The following is a 23,723-nucleotide window of genomic DNA, read 5'->3' as shown; positions in this document are numbered from 1 at the left end:
ATCCCTGGTGGTGTTCAAGGCCAGGTTGGACAGAGCCTTGGACCACGTGGTTTAGGGTAAGGTGTCCCTGCCCATGGCAGGGGGGTTGGAACTAGATGATCTTAAGGTCCTTTCCAACCCTTGTGATTCTATGATTCTATGATTCTACTCCGTTTTATTGCAAAACCATCCTTCAGCAGGATTTGGATTATCTTCCTCCCTTTCTCAAAAACTTCCTCCACTGTATCACCCCACACGATGATGTCATCAATGTACTGCAGGTGTTCTGGAGCTTGCCCCTGTTCCAGTGCAGTCTGGATCAATCCATGGCAGATGGTAGGGCTGTGTTTCCACCCCTGGGGCACTCAGTTCCAAGTGTACTGGACGCCCCTCCAAGTGAAAGCAAAGTTTGGCCTGCACTCTGCTGCCAAAGGGATTGAGAAAAATGCATTGGCAATATCACTTGTGGCATCCCACTTGGCTGCCTTTGACTCCAGTTCATATTGAAGTTCTAGCATGTCCAGTACAGCAGCACTCAATGGTGGTGTGGCTTCATTCAGGCCACGATAGTCTATTGTTAGTCTCCACTCTCCATTAGACTTTTGCACTGGCCATATGGGGCTATTAAAGGGTGAGCGGGTCCTGCTGATCACTCCTTGGCTCTCCAGTCTACGGATCAGCTTATGGATGGGAATCAAGGAGTCTCGGTTGGTGTGATATTGCCGCCGGTGCACTGTTGTGATCGCAATTGGCACTTGTTGTTCTTCGACCTTCAGCAACCCCACAACAGAAGGATCCTCTGAGAGACCAGGCAAGGTAGACAGGTGCTTAATTTCCTCTGTTTCCAAGGCAGCAATACCAAAAGCCCATTGATACCCTTTTGGGTCTTTGAAGTACCCTCTCCTGAGACAGTTTATGCCAAGGATGCATGGAGCCCCTGGACCAGTCACAATGGGGTGCTTTTGCCACTTCCTCCCAGTCAGGCTGATTTCAGCCTCCAGTACAGTCAACTCTTGGGATCCTCCTGTCACTCCAGAAATACAAATGGGTTCCACCCCTTGATACCTTGATGCCATCAGGGTGCACTGTGCACTGGTATCTTCTAGAGCCTTATATTTCTGTGGGACTGATGTGCCAGGCCATCTGATCCACAGAGTCCGGTAAACCCGATTGTCCCTATCCTCCATCTGGCTGGAGGCAGGGCCCCTCTAATAGTGATCATAAGATTGTCCACCTATGTCTTGTAGAAAGGGATTAGTATCCCGTATCACAGGAGCTGGAGTAAAATCAGCTCTTTCACTCCATCTGGGAAACTGGTCACCAGAGACTGGAGCAGCAACTTTCATGGGAGGATCATCCTTGACCACTGTTCTCCTCTTCAGTTCACGCACCCGTTCCTCCAGAACTGAGGTAGGTTTTCCATCCCACTTTCTCATGTCTTCTCTGTGATCCCGCAGGTAAAACCATAGGGTGGCCTGTGGCATGTACCTCCTATATTTTCTCTCTCGAGCAGTAGGGCGCCTTCTGTTAATAGCTGAGACATGGGTTGGTACACGTGGGGAGCTGGATAGATTGGCTAAATCGTCTCTCAATTGTTTGAAGTCCTGTAACAGGAGTTTTTCCGCAGCTGAAATGATGGAAGGGGTGAGATTGTCTTTGAACTCTCAGAGTTGACGAATCAGGTCATGCACTGTTGGTGATGCTAGGTCATTCCAGGTCATTGATGTCAATGAGTGAGCATATGATGATGGTGCACTCCGTGTAAGTTTCCGCCACATGGGTCATGTACATTCGACTTCATCTGGATCTATGGGTGCATTCCCGGTACCCGGCTTACAATGGATCATCTCTAGAATGGCTGATTCCTTTCTCTGTCGTGGTCCAGTTGGCTGAGCGACTGATAATATCGTCTTTGTAGGGAAACCTTTCCTTCACAGCTGCCAAGAGCCGCCTCCAAAGGCTGAGGGCTCGTTTCTCTTTTGCAATTGCTTTGTCAATTCCTCCTTCCCTAGTGAGTGATCTGAGCTGCTTGGCTTCCCTACCTTCTAGTTCGTGACCGTCGGCCCCACTGTCCCAGCATCGGAGCAACCAGGTGACGATGTGCTCCCCTGGAAGTCAGGTGAAATCTCTTTGCATATTCTGCAGCTTGGTTGAGGTCCAGGGTCGAGAAGTCACCTCTTCTTCCTCTTCCTCTGATCCATGTAGTAGTAACTGTTGTTCAGATCCTGTTCCGTGTAGTAATTGCATTGGGTCTTCATCTTTCTTCACTGCAGGGGTTGCTCTTTGTGCCTCTTGTTTGCTTTTGCTTACAGGTGCAACAGATATTGTCATGAATTGGCCATTTGGTTTAGCTGCAGTGTTTGTCACTGTGGTTGGAGTGGCTGCAGTGTCTGTTGCTGGGGTTGGTGCAGCTGTTGTGCTTGGGGGTTGAGTAACACCAACAGCTGTGTTGTCTGTTGCTGTCGGGGTTTGAGTAGCTGCTGTGCTTGTCACTGGGGTTGGTGTAGCTGCTGTACTTGGAGGAGCCACATTGTCTGTTGCTGTCGGGGTTTGAGTAGCTGCTGTGCTTGTCACTGGGGTTGGTGTAGCTGCTGTGCTTGGAGTTGGAGTAGCTGCGTTGTCTGTTGCTTTGCCATCAGATCCAGAGACATTTTTTTCCCTTTGAAGGTGCTGGATAGTGTTGAGCAGGGCTCTGTAGGCGTAGGCCAAGCCCCAGCACGTTGCAGCGAGTTGTCCCTCTCTGGTATAACCAGAAGGACAGCACACCTCGTTTAAGTGTTTTACTAGTTTTTCCGGATGTTGCACTTGTTCAGTGGTGAAGTTCCAAAGCACTGGAGGGGCCCACTGGACTAGATACTTGCCCATACTATCCCACACACCCTGCCACTCATGACTGTCCAGCCTCATGGAAAATCTCTTAGTGGTCCTCCTATATCGTCGTCTAACCCTAGACCAGATTTGAACCCAATACTGCTTAACTTTCAAGATCAGACGAAATAGGGTGTTCCCAGGGCAGGATGGCCGTGGGTAAAACACACTCCGTATGTGTGCCAACATGCTGATCCCCAGCACAATCAGCAGGCAGTTCTCAAGGGTATTCAAAGGCCATCCAAAACCTTCAGAACTCTCAAATGCTGTTGTAAATAGGCTGGTGGGGGAGCGGGAGGGTGTAAGGGAATGCCTCCTTCATAGGTTGACCCCCCCCCCCGAGGAGAAAAAAAAGATACGTAATTGCTATACAATTCCATTATATACCTCCCAAAGTATAGAGGCGATGGCCACACCGGAAGCGCAAGCCAGACCAGTTTCATGATCAATGAGTCTATTGTATTACAAGTCATTACATTAAGTACAGTGAAACAATAACTTTAGCCCAGGCCCCCCAGCCGATAAACACTAAAACAGCAAATACTGGCTATAAGTAAGGTAGGACATGCTGAAACTCTGAGATCAAGCGCAACAACTTTGAGATCCAATAAATCACCATTGTGACGAGTAGTAACAGTGAATGCTTATCACAAATATGATTAGACACACTCTGCTCAGATCTGTCATTATCTCAACCCTTTGAGCCCCTCGTTGGGCACCACAAAGAACTGTCGTGGTTTGAGCCCAGCCGGTAACTCAGAAACATGCAGCCGCTCGCTCACTCACTCCCCCCCCTTCTTCCTCCCCCTGCTCCCGGAGGGACGGGGAGGAGAATCGGAAGAATGTAAGTCCCATGGGTTGAGATAAGAGCAGTCCAGTAACTAAGGTATAATACAAAACCACTACTGCTACCACCAATAACAATAATGATAAGGAAAATAACAAGGGGAGAGGATACAATTGCTCACCACCTGCCGACTGATACCCAGCCCAACCCAACCCAAGGAGCGATCTGGGCCTTCCGGGTAACTCCCCCCAGTTTCTATAGTGGGCATGACGTGCCATGGTATGGAATACCCCTTTGGCTAGTTTGGGTCAGGTGTCCTGTCTCTGCTTCCTCCCGGCTTCCACTCCTCCGTGGCAGAGCATGAGACTGAGAAAGTCCTTGGTCAGAGTAAACATTACTTAGCAAGAACTAAAAACATCGGTGTGTTATCAGCGTTGTTCCCAGGCTGAAAGTCAAAAACGCAGCACTGCACCACTACTAAGAAGGAGAAAAATGACTGCTATAGCTGAACCCAGGACACTATGTTAGTTTAAAGACACACACGCTATTGTTAGTTTAAACCTATGATTTAAGCCTATAACTTCATACTGAAGTAGCTCTAGAAATATCCAAATAATAAGGAATTTAACCTATTGGTATCCAAGGTTTTTATTTAGAAAAGTCTAGAGTACAGAGGTGAATTTTGTCCCAGTTTTTCCAAAGAAAAATTCTGGCCATGTGAGGGGACCTGTGTTTATTGATGCCAAACACTCAAGCAAAGTGTTTTGATTATTTCTGTGACCTTTCTGATAATGGTTTGTTTGTGTTTTTGTTCGTTTGTGTGTGGTTTGTGGTTTTGTTTTGGGTTTTTTGTTTGTTTGTTTTTGTTTTTTTTTTTACAGTCACGGGCTTTAGGTGAGGATTCAGAATGGGAGACAAGCCTATCTGGGAGCAGATTGGGTCCAGCTTCGTACAACATTACTACCAGCTTTTTGATGCAGACAGGACTCAGTTAGGAGCAATATATGTAAGTATCTACACAAAGGGGGCTGGGGCTCTGTCCCATTACCTGTCTAGGTTTCCCTATTTTTGATGGGTAGGAATACACAGGGTGGGATAGTGGGTTTTATCCTGACTCCAGAGTATTAGTCAGTGCAGTCACACTTACTCAACTTTTATTTATTGCATTTCTTTTACATTTCACTTCTGTTTTGAGCTTTGTCTGCCTTATAGACAGTCAGACTCATAAAAGCCTTGGTTGGCTGTAGACAGTGGCTTATAGTGGAGGGGGCTGATGATGATCCTGTGAAATTCCCTGTAAAAGCAAATATTTTACCCTTAGTTTGCCATTAATACATAGGTGTAGATATGCTTGGATCCCTCTTGATGTGATTTAAGTCCTACTCTGTTTAGCAGTTCTTGCTGGTGGTTCTCGGCTCTCATGCTGTATTAAATCCTCTGAACATTAAAATAGATTTAAAATTTTGGATCCAGTTTAAATATTTAGAATTTGTTAAATAAATCTAAATTCAGTTTGAATTTCTTAAAAAAAAATGGGGTTTTATTTTTGCTCCTTATTTGGGGCAAAGTAGATTTGGCATCCAAAATGAAAGACTGTAACAAGCCCAAGGAACATCAGCTTTGAGTTTTGGGTGAAGATTCCTTCAGAGCATGCAAAGTGCTCTGCCTATGGAGTTAATTACTGGTGGTGAGGAATACTGCTGGGTGGCTGAGGTGTTTCAGCAAGGCACTCAAGTCTTACAAGTCTCTTAGCAGCATATCCTGTTTTTCTGACCTGTTTTTTATCTGCTGGATGAGTTGTCTGAAGCTTCACCAAGCTCTTGAGGATTGGAACTGTTGCACGAACAGTTCTGCATCTGACCCCCCTCCTTACACCTTAGCAGTATCCACCAGCACTGACAGCGTTTGTCCTTTGGATTGTTGTGTATTTGCTCTCTCTTAGATTGTTGCCTTATTTTGGCTAAGAAGTTGTGTACAGAGAGCCTATAAAGCAAGAAAAACAAGTAGCCTGTGTTCAGTCCACAGCTATAAACAGGAAGACACTTAGTAAATTCTGTCATGTTATTACCAAAACACATTCAGTCCTCAGAAGACTGGTGATAACTATGGGCTAATTTAAATTCCTGGAAGTTTGGCCTGGCCTTCTACACAGTGAACTCCTGGCTTTTTAATACCCTTAGGATCTTTCCGCCTTTTATCATTCAATGGAGAGACCTAGGCAAACGTAGACAGAACTGCTACAGGTCACCAATATGTACTGTTTTGTGGAGGAGTTAAACTACAGAGGATGGGAGCCTGTTTTGTGTGGCTAAAATGCACCAGGGTCACAACTTGTCTAAATTATAGGAGGTTCTGCAGAAATGTGCTTTTACAGATGAGCTTTTTGCCTTCATAGACCCTGTGGGAGCAAACAAATTTTATAGCATGTGGGAATGCAGCAGAGAGCTCTTGGATGTCTTTTGCATTCCTTTATCTACTTCACCTGAAGGTTCAGTTTTCTGCTTTAGTGGTGTAATCCAAGTCAATTGAGCTTTTGTCACCTATTCCAGGTAGGGATGTGGGCCAGTCGCTTTTGCTGTGAATTACTTGAGTTATGAGTTGGAGTACCAAGTCAAAGACTTGTTTTACAGTTACCCACCTGCAGTTGTTTGGCAGAAAAATGCTGCAGCTACTTCTTTCCTCTGTTTTGGGTGTGTGGCTACCTATAATGAAATATTTTGTTATTTTTATGCCATTTTTTCATCTGTAGGGCTTTGGGATAGAGGAGGAGTTGCTTTTTATTTTTGAAGCAGTTGCTCCCAGATTCTCAATACAGCAAGTGGCTGTGGAGGTAACCTGTAGCAGAGAGTCAGGTGGACACTAATTAGGTATAGTGTGAAGCTGAATGTGTTTCAGGAAGAGCAGATTTCCTCACCAACTTAATCTTTGTCCTCTGCTGCTCTTTGAAACATCAGGAGGGTCCTGCACCACTGCATGCTCACCAGCTGATTGCTAAAGTTGATTCAGTAAGGCAGGTTCTGGGTCCCCTCTGCTTTTGTGGCTTTCCATACTTGAAGGCAGTAATTTGAATGCTTGAGAGGATGGCCTCATTCCCTGGCCTGGCTTCTTGAGTTATCAGCGTCAGGGGTTGATGTCATGTAAGATGCAAGTGGCGTCAGCTAGGTGGTTTGCTATGTGACCTCGGGTTACACAATCTATCTTCTCATAAAAGGAACACGTCCAAACTCAAGAGTTTGAGGCTGTATTCAGGGGCTCTTCATACTGCTTTTGGTTGCATCTGTGACCCTGAAATGCTTCGTGCTGTTGCCCCTGGTCCCCTTCTTTGTTCTTTTGGCTCTTGCTGCACTGTATAATTCCTCCTGATGATATGTGGAGGACCAGAAGCTTTTTCAGAGTAGTTGTGATGTTGTGCAGGTTCAGCACAGTGTGGCTGAAAGAAGTGGCTTTTTGATGTGGTGTGGGTCAAAAACAGGCCCTGGAAAGTCTACCAGAGAGCATACAAGCGGAGTTCTTAGGAATCTGCCATTTTCTGAAGAGGCATTCAGAGCTTCAGTGAGAGTTGAAGACTGGATGGGAAAGAGTTGGGAATTGTTTTCCTGGAGGTATTTAAACTCAAAAAGGTGGAAGGAACTCCCATCTGTGGTAGGGTGCACAAGAACTTGGGCTGTCAGGTATAGGGTGAGGGTGCTGTTTGGAGATGGCAGCAGGCGAACTTTGAGCTCAGTGAAAAACCAATTTAAATGTCTGTTTGCCAAGGTTTAAGACTGGGTTTGAGAAGGCAGAGCTATGTCAGCAATTGGATATTGTGACTGATTTAAACAGACGATCCTAAGCTGAGCAGAAAGCTTCTTGTCTGTTGCTGTTGCACCTGACAACAGCGTGCTCAGAACACCCTCCCTCATATCCTGGAAGTGCCTGTAGGCTGAACCACCTCAGTCACTTCATGCCACGCAGGGCAGTCTGTTAGAAAACCTTTAGAGGCACATTCTGTGTTTCTGGGTGTGAGTAGGATATGCAAATCAGTACCTGAGAGGAAAAAAAATTGGTAGTGTAACTCATTTTGTCAGATTTCTTAATGTATTTTTGTCTTTCTACATGCTTGACTTTGTGTTCATAGGAATTTTTTTTTTTTTTTTTTTTGGTTTTTTTTGGTTTTTTTTGTATCCTTTAAATTTGTTTCTGAGAGCTAGCTTTGATCCAAAGACAGGAACTTTCTTTGCTGGTAGAATCATGATAATGAAATTTAGTCTACTTAATTTCTAGTTGATTATTCCAAACTTTTTCAGTTGTTTCTTTGTGGCTTCTTTCCATCTCTCTTGGAGGTAGTTTTCAAATAGCTGGATTCTAAGGATATATGCCAAGTAAACAAAGTCTCTCACCAGGGTTGTTCAGGGTTGTTTAAGGGTTACCTAAGCAGGCCGATGACTTTTTTTTTTTTCTTTCCCCCCCAGATTGATGCATCATGCCTTACGTGGGAAGGACAGCAATTCCAGGGCAAAGCAGCTATTGTTGAAAAACTCTCTGTAAGTCTGTAATCCTTCCTGAATGCTTTGTGAAACAGTTCTGAAGACTCTAAGTGAATGGTTTCTGAAAATTTGAGTTAGACTTCAGCAGTTTAAAAATCTCAAATATGGGACTTGTACTTCCAACTTCTGGTCTTCAAAAAATGTTATTTGTGATTAATTCTATGTACTGGAGTGTTCCATTGGGGGCTCTACTGGTGGAATGTTAACTGACTCCCTTAGTTTGCAAGATTATTTTGTGACTGTAATTGCATTTGACTTTATTTAAAAAAAAAAAGTATAGTTCATAAGCTGACCCCATGATCTAGAGGAATGAAAGGTGGTTTTTTGCTCTTTTAAAGCATGCCAAGGAAGTAGCAATAGCAAACCTGTTATTCGAATCTGCCTGTGACAGGCTAAACATGTTATTGCAAGGAACCATTTGCTTTCTGATACATAAACTGCAAATAAGTACTACAGTGGAGAACCTAGCTTCTCCTCAATGCAGCATTTCTCAGCTGTTCAGATATGAGCAGTTATGGTTCAGGACTTTGAAACCAGTATTTCCTCTTCAACAAGTGACAGGAGACCATTTCTTACTGCATAGAGACCGAAACTCCATGTTCATTTAGTTAAACTTGGAGAAGTTTTATCTTTTTGAGTTAATCCATGCTTCTGTTATAAAACTGGGTGTACTTATAAGTCGTCATGAGACTAGAAAGTTGTTCTCTTGCAAGATGTGGAGGGCATGCTTTAGGTCCTCAGACATTCTGCTCAGAGCATGGTATATCAGGCTGATACACCATTTTTATTGTACATTGAGAAGAAAAATCTTTAACTCGGATGCTTGTCTTGTTGCACAGCTACTGCTCCTGTGTTTTGTAATCACTGCTTTCATCCAGGACATCTTGAACTGTGAAGGCTGAGGTTTGCCTTTGGGTCTGCATTTTAGGTGCCTGCATTGCCTTTGAGAAGGCCATAGCTGGTGCACCTGTACCTTGCTACAGAGTGGGAATTAACACTTGTTCCTTCTGTCTTAATTGGTGCTGGACTTCAGAGTTGTTTCAAATAGAGTGCCTGTCCTAATCAGGAGCAGCTTGATTTCCATTGAGCATTTGAGGTAATTATCCTGTAGCTCTATGAACCTCCTGGACCAAGGAGGAGGCTGGGACACGTAGCTTTGTTGCCAGGAGTGAGTTTCAGTTACTCAACTTTATTCTTGCAGAATTTCTCTTACTGACTTCAAGGAGGATTCAGTGGCTTTGGTAGTGAAAGCCCAGACAAGTTTTAGTGTCAGAGGGCACTCTATCCTGCTCTTGTGAGACCCCACTTGGAGCACTGCGTACAGTTCTGGTGTCCTCAACATAAGAAGGACATGGAGCTGTTGGAGCAAGTCCAGAGGAGGGCCACGAGGATGATCAGGGGGCTGGAGCACCTCCCATATGAGGACAGGCTGAGAAAGTTGGGGCTGTTCAGCCTGGAGAAGAGAAGGCTGCGTGGAGACCTCATAGCAGCCTTCCAGCATCTGAAGGGGGCCTACAAGGATGCTGGGGAGGGACTCTTCCTTAGGGACTGTAGTGATAGGACAAGGGGCGATGGGTTCAAACTGAAACAGGGGAAGTTTAGGTTAGATATAAGGAAGAAGTTCTTTACTGTGAGGGTGGCGAGGCACTGGAATGGGTTGCCCAAGGAAGTTGTGAATGCTCCATTCCTGGCAGTGTTTAAGGCCAGGTTGGATGGAGTCTTGTGTGACATGGTCTAGTGTGTGGTGTCCCTGCCCATGGCAGGGGGGTTGGAACTAGATGATCTTAAGGTCCTTTCCAACCCTAACCATTCTATGATTCTATGACACAAAACCCTTGGTTGTAGTTTGGTTTCTTACTTGTTAGTTGCTTTTTTGTACTCTTCATATCTAGAAATGCTTCTCTCCGGTACAGATGGATGTCCATAAGCAACCATCCTTTTGAGGTAGCCTTTCTCTATTGTAAAAAATCAGTGATCTCTCCTATCAGCTGACCCTACTCTTTCCAGTGGGATTTTCCCCACTGCATCACCTGAGTAGCTTATTTGGCTGGCCAACCATTGGGGCCCTTTTCTCTGAAGGGGACAGTCAGGTACTTGAAACCGGCACTGTCTTACCCAGCCTTGTCTTTGGCTCCTTGTCACTGTTTTGTAGCACTCTTGACTCCAAAGCTGGAAAGTTTTCTCTCCCCAGTCTCACCTCTCATTGGCATCTTGTTACACTGAAAGCTGGGTTCTGGGTACAACCGCATTCATTCCCCTTCATCCCTCTGCCTTTTCAAGAGACACTTGCAGGACTTGTTCAACAAGAAGCTGTTGTGCTAAGGTGGGACCAGGCTTCATAGTACTCTTTTCTCAAAGGAAGGGTGTGCAATGCCCCAGCCTATGTGGGTACATTGCATGTTCAAGTTTGAGATGGTAACCCTGGAAAATATTCTGCTGGTGGTTCAGAAAAGACTGCTCTGGATTTTATTTTTTGTTTCTAAATGTCTATTCCATTTTACAAACCAGTTGGCTCACTTTGCAGTTCATAGTAGGTTGTGATTGTTCTCCCAGCCAAGAGGAAACGCTGCAGGCTTTATTAGAGAGTGTTCTTGAATAGTGTCCCTCTGATTAGAGGGCTGCTCCCTACACTTCCTTTGCTTCCCCAGGTCCTGATCCTTCCACAGTTTATGTTCTCTGTTATCTAACGATTTAGCTTTAGGTATTCTTCCTAATGCCTTATGCTTGTAGAACCAAAGCTGTACTTCACATCCTTGACACTGGGACTCAGGTCTCCCATTCTTGTACCTTAGGCCTAATAGGAAGTCTTTCAGGCTCCTTCCACTAGAGTGGAATGCAGAACTTGTCAAAGAACGTGTTTGGGTCTGCTTCAGCCTGTTAACAAACCAGGGAAACGAAGCAAAGGCATTAAAGTACGCCCTGAGGTCTAAAAGACCACATGCTGCTGTCCTCTGCAGTTCATGGACTCTGAGTTTGGTGGTCTCTCAGAGCTCCATCTTGCTGAACTGCCACTTCTAAAGCATCTAGCATTAACACAGCTTTTGATAGAACAGTGCCAAAACATCGTTTGTGTGACAGGACTCTGAGATCCCCTAGATATTTGATACTCACCACTTGGAGTCATCCATGGTTGGAATATGAATGTGGTCTTGGTTGAAAGAGAGGAATTGTGCCCCTATGTCTGGTGTTTCTCAGCGTGTGTTCCTTGCACACTTAACTCCAGACACACTTGCACTGGCTACATGAGCATCAAAGGAAGACAAAAGGGGAGAGGTGGATTTCCAGTCTTGAAAACTGGTTCTGGGTCAACCATGTTTCCTTTCTATTCATAGCCACTTGAACAAAGAAGCAAACTGGGACTTGTCTGGTAAACCCCAATACTGGATCGTACAATCTTTGAACACCATTCAGAGTAGAAGCAGCTTTGTGCCTTCATATGAACTTTCAGCTTAGAGTTAATTTGAAGCTCTTCAGGCAGTGCAATTAGACCAGGAAAAGGTGCTGTTTACTGTATAGGGTGATGTTATTTCATGTCGCAGTGCTTGAAAAGCACAACTGTTGATCAACCCAGCCTGAGTAGTGTTGAGTTTCAACAACTCTACACACAATACTACCAAAATAGTCTAATGCTTCATAATGTTGGATTTGCTTGATCTTTGTTTTGCCATCATGCAATGACTGTACGCTTCCTTATTTTGCTTTCTTTTCATTGCAGAGCCTCCCTTTCCAAAAAATACAACACAGCATCACAGCACAAGACCACCAACCTACACCTGACAGCTGTATACTCAGTATGGTAGTTGGACAGCTTAAGGTAAACTCCTTCCATGACAGGTTAACAAATGCTTATGTCATAGGTTTTATTTTTAGGATTCTAAATCATCTGATCTCTGAAAACGTTAAAATGCTCTCTTGGGTGGGGAAGGAACACCAGTAAGCTTGTATTGGGGCATCATTCTCCTGCTCTTCCAGACTGTCAAGAAACTGCCTATCCCTTCAGATAACTAGCACTAGGTAAACCACCTGTAATTTGACAGCCCTATGTTCCTGCCAAGCAAAGTGCCATGGTTTTTACTGTGCATACAAATATTGGGGGCTCTAGAAGCATCAGTATTTCCCTTAGCCTGATTCAGTAAGGTTTCAGTGTCTTCTGTTGCATTTAAAAGCATCATTACAGTGTTCTTGGGCAATATAAGCACATCTAGTTTAATGTGCTCTTTGATGTAACATATGCATCAAGCTGTGGCTTAGCAGACACTTTGTTAGCTGTCAACCCTTCAGTAAGACCATGCTTTTTTGTTTGCTATCACAGTACACAAGAACACAGTCCTGGTGTTAATACAGTTCAGTACTTCTGTGGTCAAAACTGGTTCAGCAATGGGAGTGTGGCCTCTGAGATCAAGCACGTATTGTTTAAACAGCTGCTGCTTGTGAAGAAATCAGATTATTTTTCAGGCTGTAGTATGATTACATTGCTGTTTAAGTTGTTGTTGTTGTTCAGTTACACAGCTGAACTGTGTAAACTGACCCAGTCCTGTTGTTTTGAGGACATGTATCTTATACCAGGGTCACAGACTTGTAAATTGATAGGACTACTTATGAAATAAATTGTCCTGGAATCCGCAAAAAATATCCTGTATGTAAAATCAGCTGAAGGCAGAACTTGCTCACAGTAGGCAGTGTTTATTTGCAAAGTGTGAAATTATGTAGCAATTACCAGAGTTAGTTTTGTCAGGGTTTGGTCCAGCCATCCAATCAAGTCAGGACTCTAAAGCCATCCAGTCTTAAGAGTTACTTGAACCCAGTTTCTTTTAAAGTAGCTGTTCAGGCTTCCTTTTCTTGTTAACTCTGAATGGCACCTCTAGTATCAAAACATTCAAACTTGCACTGACTGAACTGTTAACTAAACAAACATAGGACTGAAAGTCTGAATCTGTTTGCTTAGCTATTCCTCTTAATTGTTTTGGGCTGGGCAGTTGAGAAGAGCGGTTCCCAGTGTGTTGCATCCACTCCTAAACCTAACATAGATAGCTTTGGCTCTCACAGCAGTTGCTCCTGCTTCCTAGCTGCAAGTTGGATTCCAGCTTTCTTGTTGCTCAATCCCACCTGCACACACTGTTGAGGAAAGACAGCCACACATGGCCATGGAAAGCACTGAATTGCAGGACAGGCATGAAATCAGACGTGCTGAGCTCATAGTCTTGGGTGTGCACAAAACTCACTGATGAGCCCAAGACTTCTTGACTCAATGTCTTGGGCCATTCACATCTGCACCTGGTTTCACACAGTCATGTTTTTAAGGTTATTGCAAAATCATCAAGGAGATCACCGCTTGCAACAATGATTGTGTTGAATCCTGTGGCAAGATACTAAGTTCTGAAAGATTCTGTAGAGCTTTGGGGTTTTCTCATCCTTTAGTATGGTCATTAGGGTTATAGATGCAATCTGGGAGCTTTCCATAAATACCATGGCTTGGAGTAGTATTTCTTACTGTGCTGTTTTTATTCTCTGAATAACTTCAGCTTCTTGAAATTATCCAGAATAACTCAGGGATCGCGTGTTAGTGCATCTGTGTATTTGGAAAGAACATAGTGGATTAAAGTATTCCTATTGTCATGATCAAATCCAACTTGTTTGTGAATTTTTAGTAGGAGAGGCAACATTTTTCCACTCTTCATGTCTCCAATTTGAGCTTTAAAAAGCATCTTTTGATGCCTGGGAATGCCGCTCCTTGTTGAGGAAGTGTCCTGAAAAATCAGTCAACTTAGAGCTTTGACTTCTTGCTTGTGCCCTGTGTGATACTTACACAGGTAGACAAATGAAAAGATCAGTGACAGTCTGTAGCATGAATCGTAGAATTATAGAATCAACCAGATTGGAAAAGACCTTTAAGCTCATCAAGTCCAACCTCTACCCCAGTACTGCCATTAAACCATGTCACTGAGGGCCTCGTCTACATGGTTTGTGAACACTTCCAAGGATGGTGACTCCAGCACTGCCCTGGGCAGCCTGTTCCAATGCCTGAACACCCTCTCTGTGAAGAAATTGTTCCTAATCTCCATCTAAACCTCCCCTGGTGCAGCTTGAGGCCGTTTCCTCTTGTCCTGTCACTTGTTCCTTGGGAGCAGAGACCAGCCCCCTCCTGGCTCCATCCTCCTGTCAGGTAGTTGTAGAAAGTGATAAGGTCCCCCCTGAGCCTTCTCTTCTCCAGACTAAAGCCCCCCAGGTCCCTCAGCTGTTCCTCATCACACTTGCACACCAGGCCCTGCACCAGCTCCATTGCCCTTCTCTGGCCCTGCTCCAGCACCTCAATGTCTCTCTTGTAGTGAGGGGCCCAGAACTGAACACAGGATTCGAGGTGCAGCCTCACCAGTGCCCAGTGCAGGGGGGCAATCACTGCCCTGGCCCTGCTGCCACACTGGTGCTGATACAGGCCAGGATGCTGTTGGCCTTCTTGGCTGCCCGGGCAGAAGCTCACGTTCAGCTCTGTCAATCAGCACCCCCAGGTCCTATTCCATGAGCAGCTTTCCAGCCACTCTTCCCCAAGCCTGTAGCATTGCATGGGGTTGTTGTGATCCAAATGCAGGACCCAGCACTTTGCCTTGTTGAACCTCATACCATTGGCCACAGCCCATTGATCCAGCCTCTCCAGATCTCTCTGCAGAGCCTTCCTACCTTCCAGCAGGTCAACACTTCCACTCAACTTGGTGTCATCTGCAAATTTACTGAGGGTGCACTCGATCCCCTCATCCAGATCATCAATGAAGATATTAAACACCGAGCCCTGAGGGACACCATTAGTTACCGGTCACCAACTAGATGTGACACCATTTACCACCACTCTTTGGGCTCTGCCACCCAGCCAGTTTCCAACCCAGCGAAGAATACACCTCTCCAGGCCATGAGTAGCCAGTTTCTCCAGGAGAATGCTGTGGGAGACAGTGTCAAATGCTTTACTTAAATCCAAATACACAATGTCTGCAGCCTTTCCCTCATCAACCAGGCAGGTCACCTTATCGTAGAAGGAGATCAGGTTGGTCAAGCAGGACCTGGCCATCATGAACCCATGCTGACTGGGCCTGATCCTTCCGTTTTCCTGCACTTGCTTTTGATCTCACTTAGGATGATCTGCTCCATGACCTTCCCTAGCACTGAGCTCAGGCTGACAGGCCTGTAGTTTCTGGGATCCTCCTTCCTTTTTATAGATAGGTGTTGTATTGGCCAACCTCCAATCCCCTGGGACCTGCCCGCTAGACCAGGACTGCTGATAGATGATGGAGGGTGGCTTGGCAAGATCCTCTGCCAGCTCCTTCACTCTTGGGTGGAACCCATCTGGCCCCATAGACTTGTGTACGTCTAAGTAGAACAGGAGGTCTCTAACCATTTCTTCTTGGATTATGGGGACTTCAATCAGCTCCCATCTCTGCCATCCAACTCAGGGGACTGAGTACCCTGAGGATGGTTGGTGTGGCTATTAAAGACTGAGGCAAAAGCAGCATTAAGTACCTCAGCCTTTTCCTCATCCTCAGTCACTAGGTTTCCTCCGGTATCCAGCAGAGGATGGAGGTTCTCCTTGGCCCTCCTTTTATTGCTAATATATTTGAAAAAGTATTTTTTTATTATCTTTGATGGCAGTGGCCAGATTTAGTTCCATCCATGCCTTCGCCTTTTTAACTTTCTCTCTACAGAACCCAACAACATCCTTGTGCTCCTCATGGGGTGACAGTCCCTTCTTCCACAGGTGATAAATTCTCTTTATTCCCGAGTTCCAGCACTATCTCCCTGTTGAGCCAGGCTGGTCTCTTTCCCGCCGGGTTGATTTTCAGCACATAGGGACTGCCTGCTCCTGCGCCTTAAGGATTTCATTCTTGAAGAGCGTCCAGCCTTCCTGGACCCCTTTGTCCTTCAGTAATGTTTCCCAAGGATGTCTGCCAACCAGCATCCTAAACAGGCCAAAGTCAGCCCTCCAGAAGTGAAGGTTTTGCTGACCTTCTTCCTGACTTCTCCAAGGATTGAAAATTCAATCATTTCATGATCACTTTGCCCAAAACATGTTCATGACATGAACATGAACCTCGCTGTCATATGTAGAGAATACTTGTGTGACTACATATGTGTTGACAGCCATTTTAATGCATCTCAGTGCTGTTATAGATACAATACTGTAACTGGGAACAACTGGGTTCAGTTAGTGCATTGTAACAAGTGGTTCTTCTTTAGCTTCAGTCGAACAGGGTGCACTTCAACACACAAACATGGAGCTGCATACTTTTGTTTAAAAGTTGTCTTCTTAATGGTGTGGTAGTTCAGCTCGCATCCATTGGTCTCCAGGAAAACTGAAGAGAAATTTGCACAAGGGAGGGCACTTCCAAGACCACCAGTAGCAGAAGGGAAAAGCCATGCTTCCTGCTTACTGTTCAGTTATCCTTTCCATGGCCCTGTGAGCCAGATTCTTCAAAACCCAGTACAATCAATGCATATGCTTTTGAATCCTCTGCTGTTTTCCAAACATGCATCATTTCATGTAATGAAGGAGCATGCATAATGCTTTTAATAGAGTCATCAAAGAAAATAATAATGCTAAAATACCTCTTACATGTCCTTTCTAAGAAGTCATTCTTGGCATGATATTTAAATGGATTTTCTGAGGCCTTAGTTGCTTGAGTTGCTAGTCCCAAAAATTCAGTGGAAACTCATTCTTAAGTCAGCTGGGCACATCTTGTATTTCTTCCTTAAACCATTATATTTTCATCTTGTTTGATTTTAGTGGGGAAAAAACCCAAACCAAAGCAGAAAAACCTTCTACTCTCCCTGCATATATTGTGGGGTGAACTGCTACCAAATTGTCACAAAGCCTCAGCTTTCTTCTTAACTGCACTAGAAGAGTTCTGAAGAAATCACAGGGCCAAGGACTATTACCGTCAGACCCTATTTCCTTTGCCAGAATACTATGCCTTAAGTAAGCCTGCAGGTTTGGGTTGTTTTAAGCCTTTTGCCTCCCCTGCTAGAGGGGGATTTAACTGGGGTCAATTGAAATCATTACTGCCCTGTGACAAGGTCAGGATGTGTATCTGCTCCAGCCCAGCATGCTAATACCAGTATGAACTGTAAATTAAAACAAAGCAACATCTTTTGCAGCAGAATAATCAGCTGCACTGAGGGGACTGGGCACAACAGCTTCTTAGAGATGATGTTGGAGAATAATAGAGCATCTAAGTGGGGTGCATGTTACTAGCAAGGATCTTACTCTAATTCTTTTATCATGTTTTATTGCTGTTCTTCATCTGGGTGCATGTTTGCTTGCTTCAACTAGGAAGGATAAGCATCAGTTTAAGCCTGTAGGAGTGAGTTTTATTTGGTGTGACCCTACATTGCTGATGTTCATCCAGAATGTCACCCAGTGTGCTTCACCTTGTAACGTATTTCTCCTGTCATGCTCAGGCAGATGATTACCAGGTTCTAGGCTTCCACCAATCCTTTTTGTTGAAAAGTTTTCAAGGTGCCTGGGTGTGCACCAATGAAGTCTTCAGGCTAGCCCTCCACAATGTCTAACCCTCTGCCTTACCGCTCTTCTGTGCAGTCCTCGCTGTCCTGGTTAAGTAAGGAGTGCTCTCTTCTTGCTCTTCTGTCCCTTGAGCTCAGCTGAGAAGCATGGCTGTGGCTCGTGCCTTCTCAGAGCAACCTGGCAGACCTGTGGCTCTCCCACAGAGTGTGAATTTTGAAGTGATTGTTGCAGAATTAATTGTGAATAACTAATTGTTATGTGGTGTTTCCTAGCCTTAAAAGGGAAAGGCAGTTTGCAATTAAAATCACTGGATGGTTTTGCAATGCACTCTGAACACTTAAAGCACTGCTTAAAGCCTGTTAAATGAGGCTTAACATCTGAAAGAACCTGCTATCTTAAGTAATTAGCCTTTCCTTTGACATAAGGATAGTTGCAGCCCTGCAGTTTAATCAGCAGATGCTGTGGGGTGCTAGTGGAAGGGTAAAACTCTCTGACCAGAAAAGAGAAGCTGTGCAGCTAAACTTGGATTGTAAAGTAGTGTTGCATCTAATACTCTGACATGACCCACAGCTCTCTGAGCTGTGGACTTTCTACAGTTTGAGTCTCCAGGTCAGAAGGGATGTAGAAAAACTGGAAGAAGTCAAAAAGCTGCCAAGATTGTCAGTGTTCTATACGCAGCTTGTGGAGCTGGGAGAGGAGGGGCTAAGGGCAATCTGCCCTGTAGGTGGAAAGTAATTGAGTACTTAACCTGAAAGCAAACTGTTCTTGGTGGTGCCAGACAGTGTAACAAGGGACAGTGGTTGCAAACCAGAACTTGAGAAGTTCAGATTGGGTACCAGGGAAGATTCTCACTGGAAGGCTAAAACCCTGGTGCCTGGACACCTTGTGAAATGTCTGTGCTTGGAGGCTTGGATGACTCTGCTAGACAAAGCTGTGCCTGATCTAGTGGAAGGTGTCCCTACCTGTGGCGGGGGTGCTGGAATAGATGATCTTTAAAGGTCCCTTCCAACCCAAACCATGCTGTGGTTCTGGATGCACTGCTGCTGGTAGTCCATGCTCATGAAAAGCATGAGGCTGGCCTGAAAACCAGAAGATCCTTCCAATCTGCTTCTGCTTTTGTTTTAATTGAAGGATGTCATGAAAGAATTTGAACTGCATAAAGGAAAGCTTTGTGGGAAAAATAAAGCCCCTGTGTTTCAAGCCTCACATCTGGAATGCAAATTTTGAGTTGGACATAGCTGATTTTGGAGGGGGAAACTAAGGGTAAAGAATTTCAATGATGTTATCTGAGCTGTGGTGAAGATCCAAACTAAAAGGGATAGGGTTAGTTTATGTCTTCTAGAGCATCTCAAGTCACTCAGCTGTGGGTCTTTGCTATGTCTTAATAGGACACTCAGAATTTTGGGAACAGACTAGAAATTATTTACTTTGCCTTAAATGTAGTCCAGGATTTTCCTTGTTTTTAAAATATACTGCTTCTCTATGCTGTGAAGACATAACATGAAAGAAATAAAGGAAGCAATGTGTTGTCTTTGTGGGAATTTGCCATCTGTACAACAGCAAGTATTTGAGGAAGAATTCCCTTTTCTTTTAATCTTTTTTTTTTTATGTGTCCAGTCCTGAGTTGTATGAGAGAGGAGGAAATTCTCCTCAAGCCAAAGCACTGAGAGCTGCAGTGCAGCTGGGCTTAGCAGAAATGGAGGAAACCTACACTAAAGCTACTAAAGGTGGTAGTATCTTTTTTCCAGAAGTATAGTTTTAAATTGTACTCATGTCAGTAATGACATACTCAAATTTGGTGTGAAAACTACTTACACAATTTGTAATAGATGCCTCAGTGACCTAAGAAGACCATAGGGCAAATGAGAGTATACTAAATGCTTACTAATAGTTGTGATTAGAAGTGATTCAAGCTGAAATGGTTCTGCCTGGCTGGTTTAAACTAAGGCATTAGAAAGGAGCTGACATGAATATGAATTCATTCCAACTTAATCATGGCTACAAAGAAGACAGAGACTCTCTTTTTATGAGGAGTCATAGAAAAGTAGGACCTTGTTCTTTCTTTAGCTTGAGAGCTAAAACTGTGGAAACTGCCCAGAGAAGCTGTGGCTGCCCCATCCCTGGCAGTGTTCAAGGCCAGGTTGGATGGGGCTTGGAGCAACCTGCTCTAGTGGAAGGTGTCCCTGCCCGTGGCAGGGGGTTGGAACTGGATGAGCTTTAAGCTCCCTTCCAACCCAAATCAGTCTGGGATTCTAAAAGATTAAGGATAATGGGTACAAGTTACTCCTGGGGAGATTCCAACTGGACACAAGAGGAAAATTTTTCACACTGAGAACAACCAGCCATTGGAATAATCTCCCCAGGGAAGTGGTGGACTCCCCAGTGCTGGACACTTGATTTGGCTGAACAAGGGTGCTGGGCCATCTAGTCAGGTCATGCTTTGCCTAGAAAGGTTGGACCAGATGGTCTTTGAGGTCCCTTTCAACCTGGTACTCTGTGATTCTGTGATTAGTCAAAAGGGAGAGCATTAGTAAGATACTTTACAAAGTCATATCATAGAATGGTTTGGGGTTGGAAAGGACCTTAAGATCATCTAGTTCCAACCCCCCTGCCATGGGCAGGGACACCTCGCCCTAAACCACGTGGTCCAAGGCTCTGTCCAACCTGGCCTTGAACACCGCCAGGGATGGAGCATCCACAACCTCCCTGGGCAACCCATTCCAGTGCTTCACCACCCTCACTGTAAAGAACTTCTTCCTTATATCTAATCTAAACTTCCCCTGTTGAAGTTTGAAGCCATTACCCCTTGTCCTACCACTACAGTCCCTAAGGAAGAGTCACTCCCCAGCATCCTTGTAGACCCCCTTCAGATACTGGAAGGCTGCTATGAGGTCTCCACGCAGCCTTCTCTTCTTCAGGCTGAACAGCCCCAACTTTCTCAGCCTGTCTTCATGCGGGAGGTGCTTCAGCCCCTGATCATCCTCGTGACCTCCTCTGGACTTGCTCCAACAGCTCCATGTCCTTCTTATGTTGAGGACACCAGAACTGTACACAGTGCTGCAAGTGGGGTCTCACGAGAGTGGAGTAGAGGGGCAGGATCACTTCCTTCAACCTGCTGGTCATGCTCCTTTTGATGAAGCCCAGGATACGGTTGGTTTCTGGGCTGCAAGCGCACACTGAAGCCAGCTCATGTTCAGTTTCTCATCAACCAACACCCCCAAGTCCTTCTCCACAGGGCTGCTCTGAATCTCTTCTCTGCCCAACCTGTAGCTGTGCCTGGAATTGCCCCAACCCAGGTTTAGGACCTTGCCCTTAGCTTGGTTGAACTTTATGAGGTTGGCATTGGCCACCTCAAGCGTGTTAAGGTCCCTCTGGATGGCATCCCTTCCCTCCAGTGTATCAACTGAATCACACAGCTTGGTGTTGTCAGCAAACTTGCTGAGGGTGCATCAATCCCACTGTGCATGTTGCTGACAAAGATGTTGAACAGGAGCAGTCCCAATACTGACCCCTGAGGGACACCACTCGTCACCCATATCCAGTTGGACATTGAGCCGTTGACCGCAACTCTCTGTGTGTGGCCATATCTCAAACTTTAATGTACGGCTCTGATGCTACTCAATCTTAAAGATTCCTGCATGGCCAGGAACCTACCAACTATCAAGCAGCAGTGAGACCATACCAGAAAGCTAGAAGAGGCATAAATGCACAGGTTTTGGTGCACAGGCCACCTCTTCAGTGTGGGTATGCAAGCATCTGTTCTGGGCTGCTGTAACAGTGATAATACTTCCCCTGAAATAATTGGCATGACTGCTGCCATGTGCTAATGAACAAGATGGATGGTGGGTTTAATTCAGCATAATTGCTTGTGTTCACACTGTGCTGATTGTTAGGCAGCCTCTGCCTAATGCAAAAGGAGATATATATCAACATGACAAAAAGCTGCCCAGTTCTTCAGCCTGTTGAAGAGTGACTTTATTGACGCTTGTCTTGCTTAAGGAGTTTTCTTTCATTCGTCTACTGCACACTTGACTTGCTCATACTTCTGGCTTTGTTGCCTTCTTAAATTCTGGCTGTAGTTTCCTCATTTGCTTTGTCCTTTATGGTTTTATAGTAATTTATCTTGCCCATTCCCCTCACCCTGATCACAGTTTTGCAAGCCAGAGTCAGACTCAATTGACTTTCCTTGGTAGAAAGCTGTCCTGTAGCTGGATCATCTTTCTTGTCCTTCTCTGGCCTTTCCTTATTGTATAATTTTTTTTAATTTTTTATTATTTTTTTAATGATAAGAAATGCATGCAGGATTTGGTATGTGGGTGTTCTCTGTGCACTTGTGCAGTTGCTTACTTACAGGTTTTGGTTCTCTGTTCCTTTCTAATAATTGCTAACCCTGTGCTTGCCCTGATAGCTTTTGAGTTCCCAGCTGGTTTAAAAAAAATAAAGAAATAAACCCTGTCCATTTTGATTTCAGAATCATTTTCCTGAGAGGCCATAGCTAATCTGTTTTTCCTCTGTGGATTAGCATACACTTACTGAAACCGCACTTCATCTACACCACTTTACTTCCTAGGCACTTATCACTGTGAAATCCTGGTAGTGGTTTTAGAGCTCAATGCTGCTTTTACATGCACTTGATCCTGCCAGTGCTCTGGCAGACCTGCTGGTTTGTGGTGTAACTGATGGCCTTAACAAGTTGCTCCTCAAAGCTGACTTGTTTCCCAGTCAATTTATCACTTATGCAAGTATTACTTTTTAAAGTAAAGATATTTCTTTTCATGTGCTGTTCTTGGTGGAGAGCAGCAGAGCATTGTGAATAACTATTCAGCTCTCTGACAGGCTGTTTCATGTGCTGCTCTGGCTGCTGCTTTTCAATGCCTTGTTTTTTAATGCATTTCCCCCTTTTTCTGAAGCTGAATGGTCGTGTGCTGAAAGAATAGAGCTTAAAATCCTCCCAAAATGCTGAATAGAATTGTGAATGTGAATGACCACACTGTGGTCACTATCAGAAGATTGTTTTGTAGCTTGGTCCTGTGCACTGTTCAGATCAAATCCCGTCGTGTGACTTCCAGCTCATTTGGGAATCATTTCTGTTTTGAGGCTTCAGTTCCTGCATGATGTCTCTGAGGAGACTGGTAAGCATTAGGTGGAAGAAGAACTAGTCTCCCTCTAATACTATGTTCATAGAATCATAGAATAGTTAGGGTTGGAAAGGACCTTAAGATCATCTAGTTCCAACCCCCCTGCCATGGGCAGGGACACCTTCCACTAGACCATGTCACCCAAGACTCTGTCCAACCTGGCCTCGAACACTGCCAGGGATGGAGCATTCACAACTTCCTTGGGCAACCCATTCCAGTGCCTCACCACCCTCACAGTAAAGAACTTCTTCCTTATATCCAACCTGAACTTCCCCTGTTTTAAGTTTGAACCCATTACGTTCTACCTTTGTAGTAAATAGCAAATATAGCACAGGTCCTATGCTAGTGCATGCAGGTGGATTGTCAAAGGCAGGAGTTTTGAGGCTCTGCTGCAAAGATTCCCTGGGTTTGGAACACCCCATTGCAGCTATAGCAGATACTTTGCTCCCTTTGAGCTGTTCTTGACAGCAGAGGTGGGAAGTACAGTGTTGCTGGCCAGCTGAACCTGCTCTGGGAACGCTTTCAAACGCCTCAATCAGTGCCTAGGTCATTGAGGCAATATTGATACTGACTTCCACAGAAACTCCCTTGTCACCAAAGCACAGTAGCTAAAATCTGATTTTGAAGCACCCTGGTTTATGCCTGGTTCCCAGGCAAGGCCCAAAGCAGATGTGTGATTCAGCACCGAGGCAGGCATGCTCTTATCAGTGTGGTAAAGCTGCTGGAATGACATGGCCCCGAGTCTTCCAGAAAACCCCAACTTCAGGTCATTGCAGGATTTCTGTGTCCTTAGGCCCCCTGTGTTTGTCTGCAAAGTGCTCTGGAGCATAACCTCTGGTTGTATTAGTTTCTCTCTCAGTACTCTGCATCTTACAGCATGTGACATCACTGTGAACGTCAGCTTTTCAGTTGTCTTATCA

General features: G+C 44.9%; 1 protein-coding gene across 4 annotated transcripts in view; it reads left to right on the top strand.

Moving 5' to 3' along the window:
• The window catches only part of LOC115619212 (nuclear transport factor 2), a 63,216-nt gene that overhangs the window by 38,880 nt on the left and 613 nt on the right, over nt 1-23,723 (top strand). For 2 of the 4 annotated variants that reach the window (XM_030511259.1, XM_030511263.1), the window contains 3 exons: nt 4,516-4,640; nt 8,086-8,157; nt 11,876-11,974. In XM_030511259.1, the coding sequence (XP_030367119.1) occupies nt 4,542-4,640; nt 8,086-8,157; nt 11,876-11,974 (270 nt within the window). In that variant the 5' untranslated portion in view covers nt 4,516-4,541. The remainder of the gene's footprint in view (nt 1-4,515; nt 4,641-8,085; nt 8,158-11,875; nt 11,975-23,723) is intronic. The other 2 variants (XM_030511261.1, XM_030511262.1) reach the window with 1 other exon arrangement.

Source organism: Strigops habroptila, chromosome W, assembly GCF_004027225.2.
Source record: "Strigops habroptila isolate Jane chromosome W, bStrHab1.2.pri, whole genome shotgun sequence".
Classification (NCBI taxonomy): Eukaryota; Metazoa; Chordata; class Aves; order Psittaciformes; family Psittacidae; genus Strigops; species Strigops habroptila.
Note: the sequence above shows the minus strand (reverse complement) of the source record. Positions and strands in the feature narration are given on the sequence as shown.